The sequence below is a fragment of the Nerophis lumbriciformis genome, linkage group LG21 (assembly GCF_033978685.3).
Source record: "Nerophis lumbriciformis linkage group LG21, RoL_Nlum_v2.1, whole genome shotgun sequence".
Taxonomy (NCBI): domain Eukaryota; kingdom Metazoa; phylum Chordata; class Actinopteri; order Syngnathiformes; family Syngnathidae; genus Nerophis; species Nerophis lumbriciformis.
The window spans coordinates 30,806,848-30,831,958 of NC_084568.2; the positions used below are offsets into that span (position 1 = coordinate 30,806,848).

At 37.6% G+C, this 25,111-nt stretch overlaps 1 protein-coding gene across 2 annotated transcripts in view; it reads left to right on the top strand.

Moving 5' to 3' along the window:
• Window positions 1-20,643, top strand: part of rims3 (regulating synaptic membrane exocytosis 3) — a 77,492-nt gene extending 56,849 nt beyond the window's left edge. For both annotated transcript variants that reach the window (XM_061982460.1, XM_061982459.1), the window contains exons 3-7: window positions 7,234-7,375; window positions 7,444-7,556; window positions 14,260-14,361; window positions 14,433-14,572; window positions 19,261-20,643. In XM_061982460.1, coding sequence (XP_061838444.1) covers window positions 7,234-7,375; window positions 7,444-7,556; window positions 14,260-14,361; window positions 14,433-14,572; window positions 19,261-19,473 — 710 coding nt within the window. In that variant the 3' untranslated portion in view covers window positions 19,474-20,643. The remainder of the gene's footprint in view (window positions 1-7,233; window positions 7,376-7,443; window positions 7,557-14,259; window positions 14,362-14,432; window positions 14,573-19,260) is intronic.
• Window positions 20,644-25,111: the final 4,468 nt, after the last annotated feature.

Here is a 25,111-nt window from a genome sequence, read left to right on the forward strand (position 1 = left end):
AGACAGTTCTGTTAAGGTTCAAACGCAGCAGCGTTGCTTTATTCAGTCACTTTTTTGGAATGCAGGTTAACTTAAATTCCTCCTGGTTGGGGCTTTCATTTAAACAAATAAATTATCGCATTCCTCATGCCTTGATCAGGTCTCCTAAATTGCCTGGAACATATAGCAGAGAAATCTCTGATCAGTGCAAAGTTCAATAAAACACAGCATTCAATGAATCAAACATCTTACACATTTAGCAGACTAATTTACAAACTACATTTCAGTGGAGCAACACACTTACCGCCCGATGGAAGCAGACCTTTCCCAGCAGGGAGCCAGCCACACAATGAATCAAACACTGAGGTGCTATTTAAATCAAACACAGTGATTGCCAACCTGACACAGCTGCCTTGGGGCAGGTGGCCACACATCAGCCTGATTGAGGATAAAATTAGGGATGTACTTGCCTTCAATGACCACACCTAGAGGTTGGCGTAGTTTGACCGCCTGGTGCATGCTTTCATTGGGATGGCTGGCCCTCCGCCTAGTCTCACCTGTTCGGAGGTATTGTGATGCTCCACAATATATATATGTGTGTGTGTGTGTGTGTGTGTGTGTGTGTGTGTGTGTGTGTGTGTGTGTGTGTGTGTGTGTGTGTGTATACTGTATATATATATATATATATATATATATTTTGTATGTATATGTATATGTGTGTGTGTGTATATATATGTATATACAGTATATATATATATATATGTGTATACAGTATATGTGTATACATATGTGTGTGTATACATATGTGTGTGTGTATATATATGTGTGTGTATTTATTTGTGTGTATATATGTGTGTATATATGCAGTGTTGGGACTAACGCGTTACAAAGTAACGCGTTACTGTAACGCCGTTAGTTTCGGCGGTAACTAGTAATCTAACGCGTTATTTTTTTATATTCAGTAACTCCGTTACCGTTACTACATGATGCGTTACTGCGTTATTTTACGTTACTTTTTATGTAGTATAAAGTGTGTTTTATCGGAGGTTTTATGTGTCGTTCTGATTCTTCTTGTGTCACAAGCCGGAGAAGAGAGAGAGACATGCGCTCTGTGTGGGTGTGTCTGAGTGTGAGTGTGGGGAGCGAGGGGGGGCGTGTCTGATCATGGCGGAGCAGAAGTCGAGTTTGCTAACATGGAGATATTTTCACTACTTTTCTTTTGTCGAGCACAAAGAAAATAACATTTTAGTTAAATGTAAATTGTGCTTTGGATCAAAGATGCCATCTACTGCCCAAAACAGCAATTCAAATCTGCTGAAACACGCTACATAGCAACATGCTTCGACGAAGCTAGTAAAGAGAGACAGAGACTCTGATGCCACTTTACCTCCACCACCACCATTCACCGTTGAAGGTACACACTCTGTCAATCAATGTTCCCTCTAATTGTTCATGTGTGTGAGCAAATGCAAAAAGTCCCTGAGCATTGAGTGGAGTCCATGTGAGCAACTTTAGATGTGCACACTGTGGCTACACCAGCAGCACACCTGTCCCAAACCTCACTAAATAACAACTTACATCTCCATCCATCCATCCATTTCCTACCACTTGTCCCTTTCGGGGTCGCTGGAGCCTATCTCAGCTGCATTCGGGCGGAAGGCAGGGTACACCCTGGACAAGTCCCCACCTCATCACAGGGCCAACACAGATAGACAGACAACATTCTCTTATTATCATAATCAAATGACAGCAGTCATTTCCATTTCTAATATAAGTGTTTAGGCCCACTTACAATGACAATAGCAACAAATATTGTTTTTCATGAACTGTGTACTTGTATTGTTTGTCTGGGCGGAGGTCCTGCTTTGGAAATAATTTGTACCCCTTTCAGACATTGCATTTAGTTCCCATTAAAACATTCACATGTTGCACAATGAGATGTAAGCAGGGGATCATGTGTACATTCCTGCAACTTCCTGTTTGTAAAAAATATATTTTTATTAGTATTTATTTAATATACTAACAGCATTTCATGATTAATATTTATAAATTAAGATTCCTAATAAATGACACTAGAATAAGCACACATTTGATTGGTAAATCATAGTGTAACGACCTGGAATGACACTTTATGTGTGGTGTTGGAGTTGTCCGACTTTTTGTGTGGCTGTAAACGCATCACTGGCTAAGTGCCATATGTGCAAGTGTTGGCGCACGTGAGAGAGCGAGCGGCTGCTGTTGATATAACAAAGTTGCTTTTGGTCTGGTTTGTACTGCAGAAAATGACCACTTTTGCTAGATATAATTTTTTTTACTAATGTTTTGGTCATGTGTTTATGGCCGACAGTAAAGAGTTTTGCTCAGTAAAGTGATGGATGGAATTCATGTCCTCAAAGCGTCTCGACAGACGTTACAATATTTGAACAATGATGACGAAAACGGTTTTCTCTGTCGTGTCCATGTCGTGTCGAAAATTGTTATGCGCTTATTTTTTTATTTGATTTTGTGCATGGCATATATTTGCCGTGCGCAGAGGACGCTTGAGCAGTGCGCAATTGCACATGCGCACTCCTTAGAGGGAACGTTGCTGTCAATTCTCGTATATACTCTTTCATTCTAGACTTCTAGAGTGTTTGATTATCACATCACTCTAAATGTATAGACTCTAAAGTTCACAAACATAAAGAGGGATGCTGGTGGGCCAGGCCAAACTTTCCTTATCTCTAAACTAAAACTGGGGAAATGTGTAGTGTTCTGGGTTTCAGACATGATTTTGTATAAGAATTACTTGAGGAAGAAAATGCCTGGTTAGACTTTGTGTATGTAGTGTGTGCCTTTCTTGCTTTACAGCTATGCTGTTATTATGCTGTTTGTTACTTATGTATGTTATGTTGCAGCTATTTAAAATAGTTTTGTTAATTTGTTCTGGCCAGAAACAAATTGGCCTTTGTAACATATCTTTGTCTTTGTGTGTTGTATGTAGACCACATGGCTTAGCAGAGTTGAGTGATGCAAATGCATGTCAAGTTGATCAACACATTGTATTATTCTCCAGTGCAATAACACTACTGAAATGAAGGCTAAAAGGGCATTAATTGGAGCTTTAAAAAAAGGGGGAAAAAAGAAGTAACTAAATAGTTACTTTTCACAGTAACGCATTACTTTTTGGTGTAAGTAACTGAGTTAGTAACTGAGTTACTTTTGAAATGAAGTAACTAGTAACTGTAACTAGTTACTGCTTTTCAGTAACTAACCCAACACTGTATATATGTATGTATTTGTGTATATATGAATGTATATATGTGTATGTATGTATGTATGTATATGTGTGTGTGTATTTATATATATATATATACATATACAGTATGTGTGTGTGTGTGTACATATGTGGGGCGGTATAGCTCAGTTGGTAGAGTGGCCGTGCCAGCAACTTGAGGGTTCCAAGTTCGATCCCCGCTTCCGCCATCCTAGTCACTGTCGTCGTGTCCTTGGGCAAGACACTTTACCCACCTGCTCCCAGTGCCACCCACACTGGTTTAAATGTAACTTAGATATTGGGTTTTCACTATGTAAAAGCCCTTTGAGTCACTTGAGAAAAGTGCTATATAAATCTAATTCACATATATATATATATTTATGTGTATATTTTTTTCTTTTTTTTTTATCACTGCAAAAGTCCTGTCGGGAAATGGTGACCCTTAAACACAGGAAGTGAATGAGTCGGATTAAATAAGCTCTGCTTCTTCCTGCTCCTTTTCAGATAGGAGTTGTGCAAGCGTGAACAGGTGCCATTTCCCATTGCAGCCACTCTCAAACAAGACATGAACACAAAGTAATGCATGTTTTAAAGTCATTTATCATGCATGAGGTCTATTGTTAGATCCAACACGCGTTTGCTCAGACGTGGATGTTCTGTTCAGCTAGCTTAGCATTTCTTGACCTACATTGGTTTGGTTTTAGCCTCTTCAGTGCAAAAAAAAATGCATCATCCTTCATTTTTTTTTTGACTTGCTTTCGAGTGTTTCCAGGAAGACGAGACAAGATAGGGGGTAAAAACAATAAGCATTCAAAAGTGACATGAACGTAAGAAAGGGGAAAGGCGCATGCTGGCCGGGGCTCTTGGTGCAATGCAGGCTGTGTTGCTATGGTAACGGGAAAAGGGGGAGAGCGTGCAGAGTAGGAGGGGATTAAAGAGGAAGAGAGGATCACTGCTTTGATGAGAGGTCCGACTGGCAAATGAATAAATGAATACTTGATGCGCCAAAAAAACTAAATATCAACTGGTACTAGAATATAAAATTGGCAGCGGCGTTTTTTTCAAGCTGCTTTAATTAAGGGATGATCTTGTCGCCATGGCGCCAACTATCTCCAGGTGGTCCACTAGGGTTGCCATGGCAGCATGAGGCAAGTTTGGGGAGCGACGCACCGTATGTCTTCGTCCAGGAAAAAACCCCCATTTTGGTCGGCCTGCTCTCTCTCCTCTGCTGTGTGTGGTTGCCATGGCGACCACCAGGCGGCTTGATGAACTTCGAGGGCTAATGGAGAGCCGCACCTGTTTCATGTCCTTTAGTTGAAAGTCGTCCCTGGGCCGCGCTGTGCGGCGATGCAGAGCTGGAGGACGTGCCGCGTCCTCTTGACATCACAGAGCCAAGGGAAGGCTTTGTTATCCAGTCTTCAACATTGAGTTGAGGATTTAGAGCTGGGCTCACGTGCACACTTACAGGTGTGCGTGTGGAAGGACCCTTGAGGGACTTTTGAGTGGCTCATGCTGCACGAGCACAAAAGGCCACATGTCCAATCCTTCTCTCAGAGATGTCCTCCCACAGGAGGATGGCCTGCAAGCTTCTTCTTCTGCTCTGCAGTACTTAATCAAGTGTTTTTTTCCCCGTTATAGCAGTGTTTCTTAACCATTGGGCCCCCGAGAGGGCCGTCAAATTATATCTGCTTCTCAACTGCTGTCTGCGTGGTACTCAGTTGTAATACACTTTTCCACCACTTGTGGCAGTAATGACAACATCAAACAAACAGAAGAAGTCTGGAACTAAAGTCAGAGAGAAGTTTCTTAAGCGCAAAAAATATGACTAAAGTAGAGAAGCTGTATCATTTGCACTTTAATTTTATTGAAGTTTTTCAAGACGTGTGCATGTGTGTATATGTATATATGTGTGCATATATGTGTATATATGTATATATTTCTATGTATATATGTGTATATATGTGTGCATATATGTATAATGTATATTTGTATGTATATGTGTGTATGTGTGTATATATGTATGTGTTCGTATATGTGTGCATATGTGTGTGTATATATAAATATGTATAGATGTATATGTGTGTATATAAGTGTGCATACGTGTGTAAATTTGTGTATATATGTGTGCATTAACATGTATATAAGTGTGCATATATATGTGTATATGTATACATATGTATGTATGTGTATGTATACATAAGTATATACTGTATATATCTATATGTATTTGTGTTTGTATATGTGTGCATATGTGTGTCTTTATGTATATGTGTGTGTAAATATTTATATATGTGTGCATATGTGTGTATATATGTATATGTGCGTATATATGTATGTATATATCTGTATTTGTGTGCATATGTGTGTATATATGTAAATGTGTGTGTATATATGTATATATGTGTGCATATGTGTGTGTATATATGTAAATGTGTGTGTATATATGTGTGCAAATGTGTGTATATATGTATGTGTGTGTATAAATGTGTTTATATACATATGTATAGATGTATATGTGTGTATATACGTGTGCATACGTGTGTAAATTTGTGTATATATGTGTGCAAAAATGTGTATATATGTGTGCATATACTGTATGTGTATATGTATATGTATGTATGTGTATGTATACATAAGTATATACTGTATGTATATGTGTATGTATATGTGTGCATATGTGTGTCTTTATGCATATGTGGGTGTAAATATTTATATATGTGTGCATATATGTGTGTATATATGTATATATCAGATCAGATCAGAAATACTTTATTAATCCCAGAGGGGAAATAACAATTTTCAGCATATATGTGTGCACATGTGTGTATATATGTATGTGTGTGTGTATATATATATGTGTATACGTGTGTAAATTTGTGGATGTATATATGTGTGCATATACTGTATGTGTATGCATATTTATGTATGTGTATGTATACATAAATATATACTGTATGCATGTGTGTATATGTGTATGTATATGTGTGCATATGTGTGTCTTTTTGTATATGTGTGTGTAAATATTTATATATGTGTGTGTATATATGTATGTGTGTATATATGTGTATATATACATATGAGCAAATGTAAATGTGTGTATATATGTGTGCATATGTGTGTATGAACGTGTGCATAAATGTGTATATATGTGTGCATATACTGTATGTGTATATGTATATCAGTGGCGATTACACTAAGATTACAAGGGAAGCTCAGCATCCCCTAAAATGTACAAAAAAAAAATACAAATATGTACACAAATATATTAAAATACGTACTTTTATGTTTACTTTTCATTGACTAAATATGTGCCAGAATGTGTTCAACTTTTGCTCAGATTTAGCTACTTTCGCGACAGCTGATGCGACTTCCTTCTCATTCATTCTCATAGCATCACAGTGTTGAAGCTGAGCGTCCATTGACTTCAATAGGGGAGCATAGAGCCGGTGGTTCGCTGATGTCTTCTTTATAAAATCTTGCATTTTCATATCTTTTGTCTGTTATTGGAGACTTGTTTATTTAGAGAGTAGCTGAAAATGTGCTTCCCTTACTTAAAAGACGAGCCACCGCCACTGATGTATACATATGTATGTATGTGTGTGTATACATAAGTATATATGTATATGTGTATATGTATATGTATTTTTTCCCATACATATATATACATAAAATGACGTAGTGGCCCACATACTATGACATGGCAGGCCAGCTTAAATGATGTGGCGGAGCACATAGAACGATGTGGTGGGCCACAACAAATGATATTGAGAACCACGTGAAATGTTGTGGCGGGCCAAGTCAATTGAAGTAACAGACCACGTAAATTACGTTGCATGATTAATTCCGCGGCGGGCCGCCATAAGTCATCCCCCGGGCTTTGGGTTTGACACCAGTGGTGTAAAGTGTAAATCCAGCACACCCGTCATTAGCTTAGCATACCTCCTTATCACACCCGTCAAGCACATTATGTGCTGATGAATGGAAGTCTTCCTTTCAAGATGGCGGCACCAAGAAACTGCGCAGCACCATCCGACGAAGCACAGAGACTGGCATCGCCGTGGAGATGAGGAACCGGGTGACACGGCAGGGCAGCAAGGACTCCACCGACGGCAGCACCAATTCCAACAGCTCCGACGGAACGTGAGCGTCCGCCCGGCGCAGAGGCTTCACGTCAGACCAGCCGACGCTAATCATGTGGCCTTTCTCAGGTTCGTCTTCCCCACCACGCGCCTCGGGCCCGAGAGCCAGTTCAGCGACTTCCTGGATGGGCTAGGCCCCGCCCAGATCGTCGGGCGGCAAACACTAGCCACACCTCCAATGGGTAAGTGCACCGACGACCGGTTGTTCCCACAGCCTGATAGTGAATTCAGGCATCTGTGCAATCAGCCAAACACAAACAGTGTAACAGTTCCTCTCCCGTGGGTTCCCCTGACACCGACAGACTCGCACTGGAGCACAGGAAGTCTTGTTTTAACAATCTTTTAAATGTACGCACACACAGCGACAGCACTCCGCTCCGCACAGCTGGGGCAATCCCATCACCTGCCAGCTGTACTTCGAAGCCGACCCCCCCACACACCCGCCTCCGTAAACCACGCCCTCCTCCACAGACCTTCAACGCCAGACTCAGGCCGAAAAGCCGTCCGGCCGCACCTACTCCCCGCCCCGTATGCGAGTGGGAGAGAAAATCGGCTACGGCCATCTGCGCCCCCGGCCTGTGGATCACTCTGAAGTTGAAGGGTTGTAACGCTAGATACCAACGGGTGATCCGCGCGTTGGCATCCTTCATACGGTGGAGCCACTGGAGGGGTTTGTGGTCCGAGCATAGGCTGAATGAGCGCCTCAGCAGGTCTTTCCGGAGTGCACCGACCGCTAGGGATGATGCTCGAAACCGGTTTTCCCGGTTGTTTGATAAGAAAAAAACCGAGTCCTCGGACTCGAATCCCTTTTTGAGGACCGGTACCCGTTATCGAGACCACTATAGTAAAGAAAAAGAGTTGGTTCTTTTTTCAAATCCCTGAGAACGAATCCCTTCCCACAGAAAATGCCCTGTGACGCAATGTTATGCCCATTTGATTGTAGACTCTTACTGACACCTTGTGGCGATATGAAAATACTACGCGTCATTAGTTTGGGCACTTCCGAGTTGGCGAGTCAGTTCAATTCATGACAATTGAGAAGTAGACAAGTTGTGTTAGCTCCTACAAGCCTTGGAAAAGATAAGTCTGTAAAGAAACTATTTAACTTGTTTATGTAACTCAATATTAAGGTGGAAAGTGTTTCAATTTGATAGTAAGATGTCTATTGAAAAACGATATTTGTGCACTGTTTTAATGGATATTTTGAGGACTTAAAATGTCTGCCAGTCGTGTATTCCCACCATCGAAATAGTTTCAACACTCAGAAGTATTTGTTTGATGATAGTACTGTATATTTGTGTGAAGCTAATATTTGCATATTTTGTATTACATTTCAGTATGTTAATTGAATCACATAGCTTATACATTTATCAGTGTGTATTTCAGTTAAAAAAAATAAAGATAACAGTCCAGTGCAAGACAAAAGTAAAGATAGGAAAAGACAAAGCAAGATCAACAATAAAGAGCCTAAATGGATTAATCTGCTTTGGAACTTTATTAGACGTCTTGAATTGTTTGTTAGCTGTCTGCCAAGTTGTATAACCTCAACACGCATAGTGAGGGCAGAACAGGCAATATGCAATTATTGCCAGGCTTCGCTCTCATGTAAGGGAAGAAGAATTGTTGATTGATGACTGTGGTGTTCTTAGTGTCATAGTGTGTGGAGTTAGTATGTTCCAATAGCAGCAGAAGTGCACTTTTTGGAGAGCTGTATTATTTTCAGTTTTGTGCCCAAGGGACTGATTTTATTTAACACTATATTATTATTTATACACTTATAGTGATCACAGAGACAGTTTGTTTTTGTGTTACTACATATATTTGTTTTTCTGAAAAATCCCACTTAATATACTTTGGGGAACAACAGTCAATATTTTTTTTTTTTTTTTTTTTTTTTAGGGGGTTAGCAGTCAATATTTATTTATTTAATTTTATTTTTTTCTTATAAAATAAAAGTGAGCTTTTGTTAAACCAAATATTGTGTTTTTTTCCATATACAACAACCTATCTGGAATCGATAAGAGAATCTAAAAGGAATCGGTTCGATAGGAGGATTCGATAATGGGCTCGACCTCGATAATTTCTTATCAAACATCATCCCTACCGACCGCCCACCGGATGGCGAGGCACTCCCTCTCCACCGTGCTGTACCTTGCCTCCCGGTCCGAGAGCTTCCGACTGATGTACAACACAGGGCGGTCAACGCCCCCCACCTGCTGGGATAAAACAGCGCCCAGTCCTCTGCCCGACGCGTCAGCCTGCAAACAGAACGGGATAGAAAAACCAGGCATGTTGTAGGATGCGCTCCCCTCAGAGGGCCTTTTTAACCCTCTCAAACGCCTGCTGGCACTGGTCCTCCGTTCACTGGACCAGATCTGAAGCACCCTTTCGGATGAGGTCAGTTAGTGGGCTGGTCAGGTCCGCAAACTGGGGAATTTGGATTTAGCTTTAGATTTATTGGTCCCCTTGGGGAAATTCATTGTCACTGCCGTACATTTAAACACTAGACATTACACATCACACACACAAAAAATAACAAAAAGACATCATACAAGACTAACACACATTTACAGGCTTGTCGGCCGGGTCGGCCGGGCCTGCTGTTAAGGGCGGCTATAGCTGCAGGGATAAGGCTTTTCCTGAGGCGGGCCCTCCGGAATTTGATAGTTCTGTACCTGCGCCCTGATGGTAGTGGGATGATGTATTGGTGTAGTGGGTGAGTGATATCCTGGACTATTGTTTTTGCCAGTCGGGTGATGGACCTGTGGTTTAAGTCTGAAATGTTGGGTGTGGGTAGGCCGATGATTTTAGCTGTTATGTTTGTAATGCGTGTGAGTTTGGTCCGGTTGGTTACAGAAAGCATGGTGAAAAAACATGTGGAACAGTACAGAAGGATGGGTTGAACAATGCTTTGGTAAAGTAATAACAGGAGATGAGGTGCAACGTAAAGTCCTTTAAGTTTTCGGATGGCTGACAGTCTTTGTTGACTTCTTTTTTGAATGTCCGTGGTGTGCTGATCAAAGGTGAGTTTATTGTCCAAGGTTACACCCAGGTATTTGAAAGTGTCAACTGTTTTAACTGTTTGTGTGTTTATGATGATGGGGTTCTGAGGTGAGGGGGGGTTGAACCATATTTCTTTTGTTTTATTGACATTGATTTCCAGATAATTGGCTGTGCATGACTCTGTGAAATGTTTGACTGTGTTATAATAGTCCAGGATGGATTGACTGTTGGAGAGGAGTGCGAGAATGGCTGTGTCATCTGAGTATTTTAAGTATGTTGTGGTGGGTGAGATGCTACGGCAGTCATTGGTGTAGAGTGTGTACAGGAAAGGGCTCAACACACATCCCTGTGGGACCCCGGTGTTGATGGTAAGCATCGGGGATGTGCTTGAGCCCACCCTTACTGCTTGCAATCGGTCGGTGAGGAATTTGTGGGTGAGGTGGATCAGCTGAGGGGGGATGTTGAGCTGGTGTAGTTTCCGGATCAGTAGATGCTTCTGTAGGGAGTTGAAGGCGGAGCTGAAGTCCACGAAGAGGATCCTGGCAAAGTTGCTTGGGGAGTCCAAGCAACTTTGGACTTTGGAATGAACCTCTGGTAGTAACCTGCCAGACCCAAAAACTGCCTCACCTCTTTTTTCGTCTTGGGAGTCAGACAGGCCGCAATTGCTGCTGTCTTGTCTACTTGCGGACGCACCTGCCCTCCTCAAGTGGTACCCCAGATACTGTACCTCTCTACGGCCAACCGCGCACTTCGTTGGGCTGGCGGTGAGCCTTGCCTGCCTCAGGGACTCCAGCACCGTCCCCACCCTGGAACGTGGCGGGCGCACCGAACAAGCCGAACGGAAGTGTCACAAATTGGTACAAACCTTCCGGAGTGGAGAACGTCGTTTTTTCCTTGGACTCTGGAGACAAGGGAATCTGCCAGTAGCCCTTAGTTAAATCCATCCATCCATCCATCCATTTTCTACCGCTTGTCGCTTTTGGGGTCGCGGGGCCTCATCACAGGGCCAACACAGATAGACAGACAACATTCACACTCACATTCACACACTAGGGCCAATTTAGTGTTGCCAATCAACCTATCCCCAGTGTTGTGAAAAAGCGAGCAGTGCCCAGCCGATCCAGGAGCTCGTCGACCCGGGGAATTGGGTAGGCATCAAACCGTGACACATCATTTGCCTTTCGGTAATCCACACAGAACCGTACAGACCCATCTTTCTTACCCACCTGAACTATGGGGCTGCACCAAGCACTGTATGACTCTTCTATTAACCCTCAACTCCAGCATCGATTTCAATTCCTCCCGAACCACTTTGCGTTCGTGTTCGGGCAGCCGACAGTCCCTGAAAACATTTTGACAGATTTTTGAGTGCCGTGTGTAATGTTCTTTATTCTCAATGGAACATTTAAAGTTTTAGTGTTGTTTTCTGCCATTATATGGCAGTCTACATCAGGGGTGCTCATTACGTCAATCGCGAGCTACCGGTCGATCGTGGAGGGTGTGTCAGTCGATCACCAGCCAGGCATTAAAAAAATAGTCCTAAAAATGAGCGATCATAAATCTTCACTATGACGTCACTTTCGTCATTTGATTGACATTCACGGCACCCGAGGGTCTTCTGAGATGACGCTGGCTGCTGCCAGCTCATTAAAATTACCGACTGGAAGGCGAGAAACACTTTATTTCAACAGACTCTGGTGCCGTACCTGTCGTCAAAACTCCAAAGACCGACTGCACAGTTGCGCTAACAAAATAAGAGTCTCAGAAAGCTGGCGTGCACAAGCTAGCAAGCTACGGAGTTTGCCGACAATGTATTTGTTGTAAAGTGTATACAAAGGAGTACGGAAGCTGGATAAATAAGATGCCAAAAACCAACCACTTTCATGTGGTATTGGACAGAAAGGAGGACTTTTTTTCTCCTCCATTCGAAAATGCGGACGTTATCAGCACTACTGTCTGATTCCAATCAATGCAAGTCACCAGAATCAGGTAATACACCAACTTACATTCTTGTCTTCATGAAAGAAAGGAATCTATATGTGTTAAACATGCTTGTATTATCTTTAAACACATTTAACTTATTAACAATATTAACTAAATGTGTTAAACATGCTTGTATTATCTTTAAACACCTTTAACTTGTTAACAATATTAACTATATGTGTTAAACATGCTTGTATTATCTTTAAACACCTTTAACTTGTTAACAATATTAACTATATGTGTTAAACATGCTTGTATTATCTTTGAACACCTTTAATTTGTTAACAATATTAACTATATGTATTAAACATTATTGTATTATCATTAAACACCTTTAATTTATAACTATGTGTTAAACATGCTTGTATTGTCATTAAACACTTTTAACTTGTTAACAATTTTAACTATATGTGTTAAACATGCTTGTATTATCTTTAAACACCTTTAACTTGTTAACAATATTAACTATATGTGTTAAACATGCTTGTATTATCTTTAAACACCTTTAAGTTGTTAACAATATTAACTATATGTATTAAACATTCTTGTATTATCATTAAACACCTTTAATTTATTAACAATATTAACTGTGTTAAACATGCTTGTATTATCATTAAACATCTTTAACTTGTTAACAATATTAACTATATGTGTTAAACATGCTTGTATTATCTTTAAACACCTTTAAGTTGTTAACAATATTAACTATATGTGTTAAACATGCTTGTATTATCTTTGAACACCTTTAATTTGTTAACAATATTAACTATATGTATTAAACATTCTTGTATTATCATTAAACACCTTTAATTTATTAACTGTGTTAAACATGCTTGTATTGTCATTAAACACCTTTAACTTGTTAACAATTTTAACTATATGTGTTAAACATGCTTGTATTATCTTTAAACACCTTTAACTTGTTAACAATATTAACTATATGTGTTAAACATGCTTGTATTATCATTAAACACCTTTAACTTGTTAACAATATTAACTATATGTGTTAAACATGCTTGTATTATCTTTAATCACCTTTAAGTTGTTAACAATATTAACTATATGTATTAAACATTCTTGTATTATCATTAAACACCTTTAATTTATTAACAATATTAACTGTGTTAAACATGCTTGTATTATCATTAAACACCTTTAACTTGTTAACAATATTAACTATATGTGTTAAACATGCTTGCATTATCTTTAAACACCTTTAACTTGTTAACAATATTAACTATATGTATTAAACATTCTTGTATTATCATTAAACACCTTTAATTTCTTAACAATATTAACTATATGTGTTAAACATGCTTGCATTATCATTAAACACCTTTAACTTGTTAACAAAAACATATATTTCATAAATAAGTAAATATAAATTATATATATGAATGAGGTAGATCCCCACGACTTGATCAATTGAAAAGTAGCTCGCCTGCAGAAAAAGTGTGAGCACCCCTATGTATGACTGCCATCTACTGGTCACACTTATCACTACACCATGTACCAAATAAAATTACTTCGAGGTCAGTAAGCACAGCCGTTCATTAGGCGCACCGGGTTATAAGGCGCATTGTCGATTTTTGAGAAAATGAAGGATTTTTAGTGCGCCTTATAGTCCGAAAAATACAGTACTTAGTTTCAGTTTATTTGACTGAATTGAGTTTGAGGCCCCTGGCGTGAAGCGTATTGAGGACAGGGATGTCCCCAAGTTGCAAAGGTGTCTGGTGGACCAAAGAGAGTGATAATAAAGATATGAAGCTTGAATAAAGTCAGTAAGGACCAAGTCACAGCTCTATGCTTCCCTCTAGTGGGAAAGGGGGCAACATACACACATTCAAGACCTCCAACTCAGGATTTCCTCTGAAATAATTTCAACAAATCGTTCTTCAGGGGACGTCCATGTCGGCATGGTGGACAGAGGAGGTCAGTTGGAGGTGGAGGTCAACCAGGCCCGAGGCTTGATCCCCAAACCGGGCTCCAAGAATACACCTGGTAAATATTGAAGGGCACTTTTTTTTTTCTTCCTTTTTGTGTTAATTGTATTCTTCTCCCGGGATGTGCAGCGACCTACGTGAAGGTGTACGTTCTGGAGAACGGCCTGTGCTTGGCTAAGAAGAAAACCAAAGTGGTGAAGAAGAACCTTGACCCCAGCTACCAGCAGCCTCTGTTGTTTGACGAGAGTCCTCAGGGCAAAGTCCTCCAGGTTTTTGACTCTTGGTTTTCACCCTCCTTTATTTTCTCCCCCAATTTATTCATTCAACTTCTCGTGCCCGTTTACAGAAGTTGTTGACTAATATTCATGGCCACTGAAGCCTTAATTTGGTCATTTCATAGAAAATGCCTATTTTATAAACTGGAGACATTGACAGTTGACTCCTGTAATATAATTATGATATTGGTAGCATATAGGATTGTACAAAACTAAAACCAGTGAAGTTGGCACGTTGTGTAATTCGTAAATAAAAACAGAATACAATGATTTGCAAATCCTTCTTAACTTATATTCAATTGAATAGACTGCAAAGACAAGATATTTAATGTTCGAACTGAGAAACAACTTTTTTGGGGGGGAAATAATCATTAACATAGAATTTAATGGCAGCAACACATTGCAAAAAAAATGGCACAGGGGCTTTTTTACCACTGTGTTACATGGCCTTTCCTTTTAACAGCACTCAATAAACGTTTGGGAACTGAGGAGACACATTTTTGAAGCTTTTCAGGTGGAATTCTTTCCCATTCTTGCTTGATGTACAGCTTAAGTTGTTCAACAGTCCGGGGTCTACGTTTTACTATGAAGCCACACTGTTGTAACACGTGGCTTGGCATTGTCTTGCTGAAATAAGCAGGGGCGTCCATGATAACGTTGTTTGGATGGCAACATATGTTGCTCCAAAATCTGTATGTACCTTTCAGCATTAATGGTGCCTTCACAGATGTGTAAGTTACCCATGTCTTGGGCACTAATACACCCCCATACCATCACAGATGCTGGCTTTTGAACTTTGCGCCTATAACAATCCGGATGGTTCTTTTCCTCTTTGTTCCGGAGGACACGGCGTCCACAGTTTCTAAAAACAATTTGAAATGTGGACTTGTCAGACCACAGAACACTTTTCCACTTTGCATTAGTCCATCTTAGATGAGCTCGGGCCCAGAAAAGCCATCTGCATTTCTGGGTCTTGTTGATAAATGGCTTTCGCTTTGTTTTTTCATGTATATATTCATTTCACACCATATTCATTGCACTTCTACATTTTTTATATTTCTATATATTTGCACATTGTTTTTCTAGCATGCACACATCGCACTGTATGGAATGGCCTCAATCTCGTTACCTTGCGTAATGACAATAAAGCTGATTCTGATTCTGATTCTGATAATGGAGTTTTAACTTGCACTTACAGATGTAGCGACCAAACTGTAGTTACTGACAGTGGTTTTCTGAAGAGTCCCTGAGCCCATGTGGTGATATCCTTTACGCACTGATGTCGTTTTTAGATGCAGTACCGCCTGAGGGATCGAATGTCCGTAATATCATCGCTTACGTGCAGTGATTTCTCCAGATTCTCTGAACCTTTTGATGATATTATGGAGCGTAGATAGTGAAATCCCTAAATTCCTTGCAATAGCTCATTGAGAAATGTTGTTATTTAGCTGTTCGACAATTTGCTCACGCATTTGTTGACAAAGTGGTGACCCTCGCCCCATCCTTGTTTGTGAATGACTGAGCATTTCATATAATCTACTTTTATACCCAATCATGGCACCCACCTGTTCCCAATTAGCGTGTCCACCTGTGGGATGTTCCAAATAAGTGTTTGATGAGCATTCCTCAACTTTCTCAGTCTTTTTTGCCACTTGTGCCAGCTTTTTTGAAACATGTTGCAGGCATCAAATTCCAAATAAGCTAATATTTGCAAAAAATAACGTTTTCTAGTTCGAACATTAAATACCTTGTCTTTGCAGTCTATTCAATTGAATATAGGTTGAAAAGTATTTGCAAATCATTGTATTAGTTTTTTTTTAACGATTTACACTACGTGTTGACTTCACTGGTTTTGGGTTTGTAGTTTGCGTCTAAGCAGTGAGTAAGTTTCCTTTTTGCTCAAGTGTTTGATCCTTAAATGGATAAAACAGTCATAAAGGTATTGTAGGAAGGATTGCACTGAAAAAATAAAAGAAAAATACTTTTATATTTTGGAATAAATGCATAAAAGAAGGTGCCAATGAATCGAAATGTGTTTAATTTCCAATTAAATATTCAACAATTTACATATTTTTAAGAATAGAATAAAGAATTTATTAAATAGAAAATACAATAACATTTTTTGGCAATTTTACAAAAAAAAAGAATTATTTGGAATAAATGCATATATTTTTAAAATTAGAACAATTTCAAATGATATTCAATCATTTTACAATTTTAATAAAATTATGTGGGGGAAAAAAATAGAAACTTTTAATTAACAAATTTTAAGTTAAGTGTACTCGTGAATAAAATTAATATTTGTTTTTAGGAAAAAAGAAAGAAAACTACAAAAAACTTTAATTTTACAAAAAAGAAATACTTTTATATTGTGGAATAAGTCCATAAAAGAAGGTGCTAATGAATCAAAATGTGTTTATATTCCCATGAAATATTCAATAATTTACATTTTTTACAGAATACATTCATTAAAATAATTTTATAAATGTTTATTTTGATTGTTTTTAAGGTAAATACCCTCATGAGAAAAGAAATATGTTTTTAGAAAAAAGGAAAGGAAATACAAGAACAAATTATTGCAATTTTACAAAAATATATTTATTCTTTGGAATAAATGCATGGAAGAAGGTGTTCATGAATCAAATGTGATTACATTCCAATTAAATATTCAATAATTGACATTTAATATAATACATTCTTTAAAAAAATGTATTGGATATTAATGTTGTTTTTTTTTAATAACCGTTTTTTAAGGTTGGTATATTCATAAATTAAAATAGGAACAATTTCAAATGATATATTCAATCATTTTACAAAAATTAATTATTTGAAAAAAAAGGAAACTTTTAACTAACTAATTTTAAGGTAAGTATACTCATGAATAAAATTAATATTTTTTTAGGGGGAAAAAAACTTCGCAATTTTACAAAAATATACTTTTATATTTTGGTATAAATGCATAAAAAAAGGTGTTAATGAATCAAACTTTTTAAATTTAATATTCAATAATTTTACAATTTTTTTACACAATTATTTTAGGAAAAAATAATGAAAACTTTTATTTTAATTAACTAATTAAATTTTAAGTTAAGTATACTCAGGAATTAAATAAATATTTGTTTTTAGGAAAAAAGAAAGAAAACTACAAAAAACTTGCAATTTTACAAAAAAGAAATACTTTCATATTGTGGAATAAGTCCATAAAAGAAGGTGCTAATGAATCAAAATGTGTTTATATTCCCATGAAATATTCAATAATTTACATTTTTTAAAGAATACATTCATTAAAATAATTTAATAGATATAAATGTTTATTTTGACTGTTTTTAAGGTAAATACCCTCATGAGAAAATAAATATGTTTTTAGAAAAAAGGAAAGAAAATACAAGAACAAATTATTGCAATTTTACAAAAATATATTTATTCTTTGGAATACATGCATAGAAGAAGGTGTTCATGAATCAAATGTGATTACATTCCAATTAAATATTAAATAATTGACATTTAATATAATACATTCTTTAAAAAAATGTATTGGATAGTAATGTTTTGTTTTTTTTAATAACAGTTTTTTAAGGTTGGTATATTCATAAATTAAAATAAGAACAATTTCAAATGATATATTCAATCATTTTACAAAAATTAATTATTTGAAAAAAAAGGAAACTTTTAACTAACTAATTTTAAGGTATATTTTTAATGAATAAAATTAATATTTTTTTAGGGGAAAAAAACTTCGCAATTTTACAAAAATATACTTTTATATTTTTGTATAAATGCATAAAAGAAGGTGTTAATGAATCAACATTTTTAAATTTAATATTCAATAATTTTACAATTTTTTACACAATTATTTTAGGAAAAAATAATGAAAACTTTTATTTTAATTAACTAATTAAATTTTAAGTTAAGTATACTCAAGAATTAAATTATTTGTTTTTACGAAAAAAAGAAACAAAACTATAAAAAAACTTGCAATTTTACAAAAAAAAAAAACTTTTATATTTTGGAATAAATCCATAAAAGAAGGTGCTAATGAATCAAAATGTTAAAAAAATTACATATTTTAATGGTATATTTCTTTTTAAAACAGTAATATAAACTTTTATTTTAAATGACTATAAATAACTATATTTTTAAATAATGCATATATTGTGTGCAGAACAATTACATTAAAAAAATCAATAATTTAAGTAAAATTTTGTGAGAATTAGGTTTTTTAAGAAATATTTAGTAAAGCTATTTTATGAGAATAAGGTCATAATTGTTTTTCAGTAATATGTATTCCAGGCATAAAATAATAAACATAAAAACAATGCATTATATTTATTAGCTGCTTTTTGTAGTGTTACACTGAGTTAAAGTGTGCCAAACAATTTGTCGAAAGTAAAACTTACAACTATTCAAAAGTTTACATTTTACTAGGATAATTAATTTAATGTAAATAAATGAGGATGTTTTTTAGAGAAAAAAAATGTCCGTAGAATTAATAATATATATATAAAAAAATATTGATATTTTTTGTATTTTGTGTTGTTTTTGTACAAAAATTCATTTGCAATTTTTGATTGATTGCTAAAAAATTAAGACTGTGTACTCCCATAAAAAGGATAACAATTGTCAGGAAGATATTATTCTTTATTTCTCCCAGTATGCTTGAACTACATTGTCCCGGCCTGCAGGTAATAGTGTGGGGCGACTATGGACGGATGGACCACAAGTGCTTCATGGGAATGGCCCAGATCCTGCTGGAGGACTTGGACCTCTCCGCCACGGTCAGTGGTTGGTACAAGCTCTTCCCTACCTCTTCCCTGGCGGACCCCAGCATCGGGCCCCTCGCTCGCCGCCTCTCGCAGTCGTCCCTGGAGAGCGCCACCAGCCCCTCGTGCGCCTAAAGCTGAGTCCCGCCAGCGCTCGTACTGTACATAGCACTCAAGACTGTACTTGACGAGACACACATTAGGAAACCCCCAATCCATGCCACATATTCGACCAGGAAACGTAGCATTCCCCTCCTCCATTACCCACGGTGCCATAACCTGCATTCCACGGTTCCGCAATTCCATACTTTTTAAACTCTCTACGCCAAACGAAGGGAAAAAACTTTATTTTTTAAAACCAAAGTAATTGTTATTGTTGGTGTCGATGTAGAAGCAAGTAGAGTATGGAGATGTAGCAGAGACAATGACTCCCAGGGCCAAACGTTGACATAATGGAAGGCACCACTGCTATTGTTGTAACATATTTATACAGCTTGCTTCATGTCTCTATTGGCTGCATTCTGCATGTCTGCTTGCAACCTTTCCTTCAGCCTAAGATGGTGCCACATTGTTTCTATTCAGGGTGGACGCTGGATAAAAACACCAACACTTTCTGGGAAAGGCGCCTCAAAAGGTCCCCGATTATGCAAAACTGTAACAGAAATACGTGTAAATCGAGCCTGTTTATGACCATCATCTCCCTCACTTGTTTGCTCCACCTTTGAGGGAAGAGGAGATTCTCTGCGGAATTGTTCCAGGTTTTTATGGCACATTTTGAAAAAGGACACACAAAAAAAAGAAGTAGGCTTTGCTACACGTCTTAAAATAACACGTAGAGCTTCGCCACCTGAACTTCATGACATCATGAAGAAAAAAAGCAACAACTTTTGGACATCAGCTTGAGGACAGCTTTATGAAAAATGTTCATAAAAAAAGCAGGCTTTGCCGCACGTCTTGAAATCAGACCGAGACCTCCGCCAACTAATGTTGTTGACGTCAGGAAGGAAAACATTTATGACATCAACTTGAGGACGGCTTTATAATTATTACTTGTTTAAACAGCAGGCTTTGCTACACGTCTTGAAATCCAACCGAGACCTCCGCCAACTAATGTTCTTGACGCCATAAAGGAAAAAATGTATGACATCAACTTGAGGACAGCTTTATTATTAATATTACTTTTTTAAACAGTAGGTTTTGCTACACATCTTAAAATACAACTTAATGCTCAGCCCATTGGGGTTTCATGACCTCATGAAGGAAAAATGGACATGAGCTTGTGGATATCTTCCTGATATGTATGTGTGTGTGTATATATATATATATATATATATATATATATATATATATATATATATATATATAATGTATGTATGTATATGTATATATATATATATATATATATATATATATATATATATGTATGTATATACATGTATGTATATATATATGTATAATTTTTATGTATATGTATATATATATATATATATATATATATATATATGTGTGTTTATATATATATATATATATATATATATATAATTTATATGTATATGTATATCTGTATATTTATATATACAGTATATACATATATATGTACAGTATATATGTAAAACAGGCTTTACTACACGTCTTAAATTAAAACCTAGAGCTCCGCTAACCGTGGTATCAAGATGTCATGAGGGGAAAGAAAAGCTGGCTTTGCTACACGCCTTAAAATAAAACCTAAAACTCTGCTAACCAGGGTTAAGTGATGTAATGAAGGGAAAGAAAAACAGGCTTTGCTACACATCTTAAAATAAAACCTAAAACTCCGCTAACCAGGGTTTCTTGATGTCATGAAGGGAAAGAAAAGCAGGCTTTGCTACACGTCTTAAAATAAAACCTAAAACTCTGCTAATCGTGGTTTCATGATGTTATGAAGGGAAAGAAAAGCAGGCTTTGCTACACGTCTTAAAACAAAACCTAAAACTCCCGCTAACCGTGGTTTCATGATGGCATGAAGGGAAAGAAAAGCAGGCTTTGCTAGACGTCTTAAAATAAAACCTAAAACTCCACTAACCAGGGTTTCATGATGTCATGAAGGGAAAGAAAAGCAGGCTTTGCTACCCATCTTAAAATAAAACCTAAAACTCCCGCTAACCGTGGTTTCATGATGTCATGAAGGGAAAGAAAAGCAGGCTTTGCTACACGTCTGGAAATAAAACCTAAAACTCCGCTAAACAGGGTTACATAATGTCATGAAGGGAAAGAAAAACAGGCTTTGTTACACGTCTTAAAATAAAACCTAAAACTCCGCTAACCGTGGTTTCATGATGTCATGAAGGGAAAGAAAAGCAGGCTTTGCTACACGTCTTAAAACAAAACCTAAAACTCCCGCTAACCGTGGTTTCATGTCATGAAGGAAAAGAAAAACAGGCTTTGCTACACGTCTTAAAACAAAACCGAAAACTCCAGCTAACCGTGGTTTCATGATGTAATGAAGGGAAAGAAAAGCAGGCTTTGCTACACGTCTTAAAATAAAACCTAAAACTCCCACCAACCGTGGTTTCATGATGTCATGAAGGAAAAGAAAAGCAGGCTTTGCTACACGTCTGGAAATAAAACCTAAAACTCCGCTAAACAGGGTTACATAATGTCATGAAGGGAAAGAAAAACAGGCTTTGTTACACGTCTTAAAATAAAACCTAAAACTCCGCTAACCGTGGTTTCATGATGTCATGAAGGGAAAGAAAAGCAGGTTTTGCTACACGTCTTAAAACAAAACCTAAAACTCCCGCTAACCGTGGTTTCATGATGTCATGAAGGAAAAGAAAAACAGGCTTTGCTACACGTCTTAAAACAAAACCTAAAACTCCAGCTAACCGTGGTTTCATGATGTAATGAAGGGAAAGAAAAGCAGGCTTTGCTACCCATCTTAAAATAAAACCTAAAACTCCCGCTAACCGTGGTTTCATGATGTCATGAAGGGAAAGAAAAGCAGGCTTTGCTACACATCTGGAAATAAAACCTAAAACTCCGCTAAACAGGGTTACATAATGTCATGAAGGGAAAGAAAAACAGGCTTTGTTACACGTCTTAAAATAAAACCTAAAACTCCGCTAACCGTGGTTTCATGATGTCATGAAGGGAAAGAAAAGCAGGCTTTGCTACACGTCTTAAAACAAAACCTAAAACTCCCGCTAACCGTGGTTTCATGTCATGAAGGAAAAGAAAAACAGGCTTTGCTACACGTCTTAAAACAAAACCGAAAACTCCAGCTAACCGTGGTTTCATGATGTAATGAAGGGAAAGAAAAGCAGGCTTTGCTACACGTCTTAAAATAAAACCTAAAACTCCCACCAACCGTGGTTTCATGATGTCATGAAGGAAAAGAAAAGCAGGCTTTGCTACACGTCTGGAAATAAAACCTAAAACTCCGCTAAACAGGGTTACATAATGTCATGAAGGGAAAGAAAAACAGGCTTTGTTACACGTCTTAAAATAAAACCTAAAACTCCGCTAACCGTGGTTTCATGATGTCATGAAGGGAAAGAAAAGCAGGCTTTGCTACACGTCTTAAAACAAAACCTAAAACTCCCGCTAACCGTGGTTTCATGATGTCATGAAGGAAAAGAAAAACAGGCTTTGCTACACGTCTTAAAACAAAACCTAAAACTCCAGCTAACCGTGGTTTCATGATGTAATGAAGGGAAAGAAAAGCAGGCTTTGCTACCCATCTTAAAATAAAACCTAAAACTCCCGCTAACCGTGGTTTCATGATGTCATGAAGGGAAAGAAAAGCAGGCTTTGCTACACGTCTGGAAATAAAACCTAAAACTCCACTAAACAGGGTTACATAATGTCATGAAGGGAAAGAAAACCAGGCTTTGTTACACGTCTTAAAATAAAACCTAAAACTCCGCTAACCGTGGTTTCATGATGTCATGAAGGGAAAGAAAAGCAGGCTTTGCTACACGTCTTAAAACAAAACCTAAAACTCCCGCTAACCGTGGTTTCATGATGTCAGGAAGGAAAAGAAAAACAGGCTTTGCTACACGTCTTAAAACAAAACCTAAAACTCCAGCTAACCGTGGTTTCATGATGTAATGAAGGGAAAGAAAAGCAGGCTTTGCTACCCATCTTAAAATAAAACCTAAAACTCCCGCTAACCGTGGTTTCATGACAATAAAGCTGATTCTGATTCTGATTCATGAAGGGAAAGAAAAGCAGGCTTTGCTACACGTCTGGAAATAAAACCTAAAACTCCGCTAAACAGGGTTACATAATTTCATGAAGGGAAAGAAAAACAGGCTTTGTTACACGTCTTAAAACAAAACCTAAAACTCCGCTAACCGTGGTTTCATGATGTCATGAAGGGGAAAAAAGCAGGCTTTGCTACACGTCTTAAAATAAAACCTAAAACTCCGCTAAACAGGGCTTAATGATGTAACGAAGGGAAAGAAAACCAGCCTTTGCTACACGTCTTAAAATAAAACCTAAAACTCTTGCTATCCGTGGTTTCATGATGTAACGAAGGGAAAGAAAACCAGCCTTTGCTACACATCTTAAAATAAAACCTAAAACTCAGCTAACCAGGGTTTCTTGATGTCATGAAGGGAACGAAAAGCAGGCTTTGCTGCATGTCTTAAAACAAAACCTAAAACTCCGCTAACCAGGGTTTCATGAAGGGAAAGAAAAACTGGCTTTGCTACACGTCTTAAAACAAAACCTAAAACTCCGCTAACCAGAAAACCAGGCTTTACTACACGTCTTAAAATAAAACCTAAAACTCCGCTAACCAGAAAACCACGCTTTGCTACGCGTCTTAAAATAAAACCTAAAACTCCGCTAACCGTGGTTTCATGATGTCATGAAGGGAAAGAAAAACAGGCTTTGCTACACGTCTTGAAATAAAACCTAAAACTCTGCTAAACAGGGTTTCATAATGTCATGAAGTGAAAGAAAAGCAGGCTTTGCTACACGTCTTAAAACAAAACCTAAAACTCCGCTAACCAGAAAACCAGGCTTTGCTACACGTCTTAAAATAAAACCTAAAACTCCGCTAACCATGGTTTCATGATGTCATAAAGGGAAAGAAAAACGGGCTTTGCTACACGTGTTAAAACAAAACCTAAAACTCCCGCTAACCAGGGTTTCATGATGTAATGAAGGGAAAGAAAAACAGGCTTTGCTACACGTCTTAAAATAAAACCTAAAACTCCCACCAACCGTGGTTTCATGATGTCATGAAGGAAAAGAAAAACAGACTTTGCTACACGTCTTAAAATAAAACCTAAAACTCCGCTAACCGTGGTTTTATGATGTCATGAAGGGAAAGAAAAAGGCTTTGCTACACATCTTAAAACCTAAAACCCCGCTAACCAGGGTTTCATGATGTCACGAAGGGAAAGAAAAACGGGCTTTGCTACACGTCTTAAAACAAAACCTAAAACTCCGCTAATCGTTGTTTCAGGATGTCATGAAGGAGGAAAAAAGCAGGCTTTGCTTCACGTCTTAAAACAAAACGTAAAACTCCCGCTAACTATGGTTTCATGATGTCATGAAGGGAAAGAAAAACAGGCTTTGCTACACATCTTAAAATAAAACCTAAAACTCCGCTAACCAAGGTTTCTTGATGTCATGAAGGGAACGAAAAGCAGGCTTTACTGCACGTCTTAAAACAAAACCTAAAACTCCGCTAACCGTGGTTTCATGATGTCATGAAGAGAAAGAAAACGGGCTTTGCTACACGTCTTAAAATAAAACCTAAAACTCCGCTAAACAGGGTTTA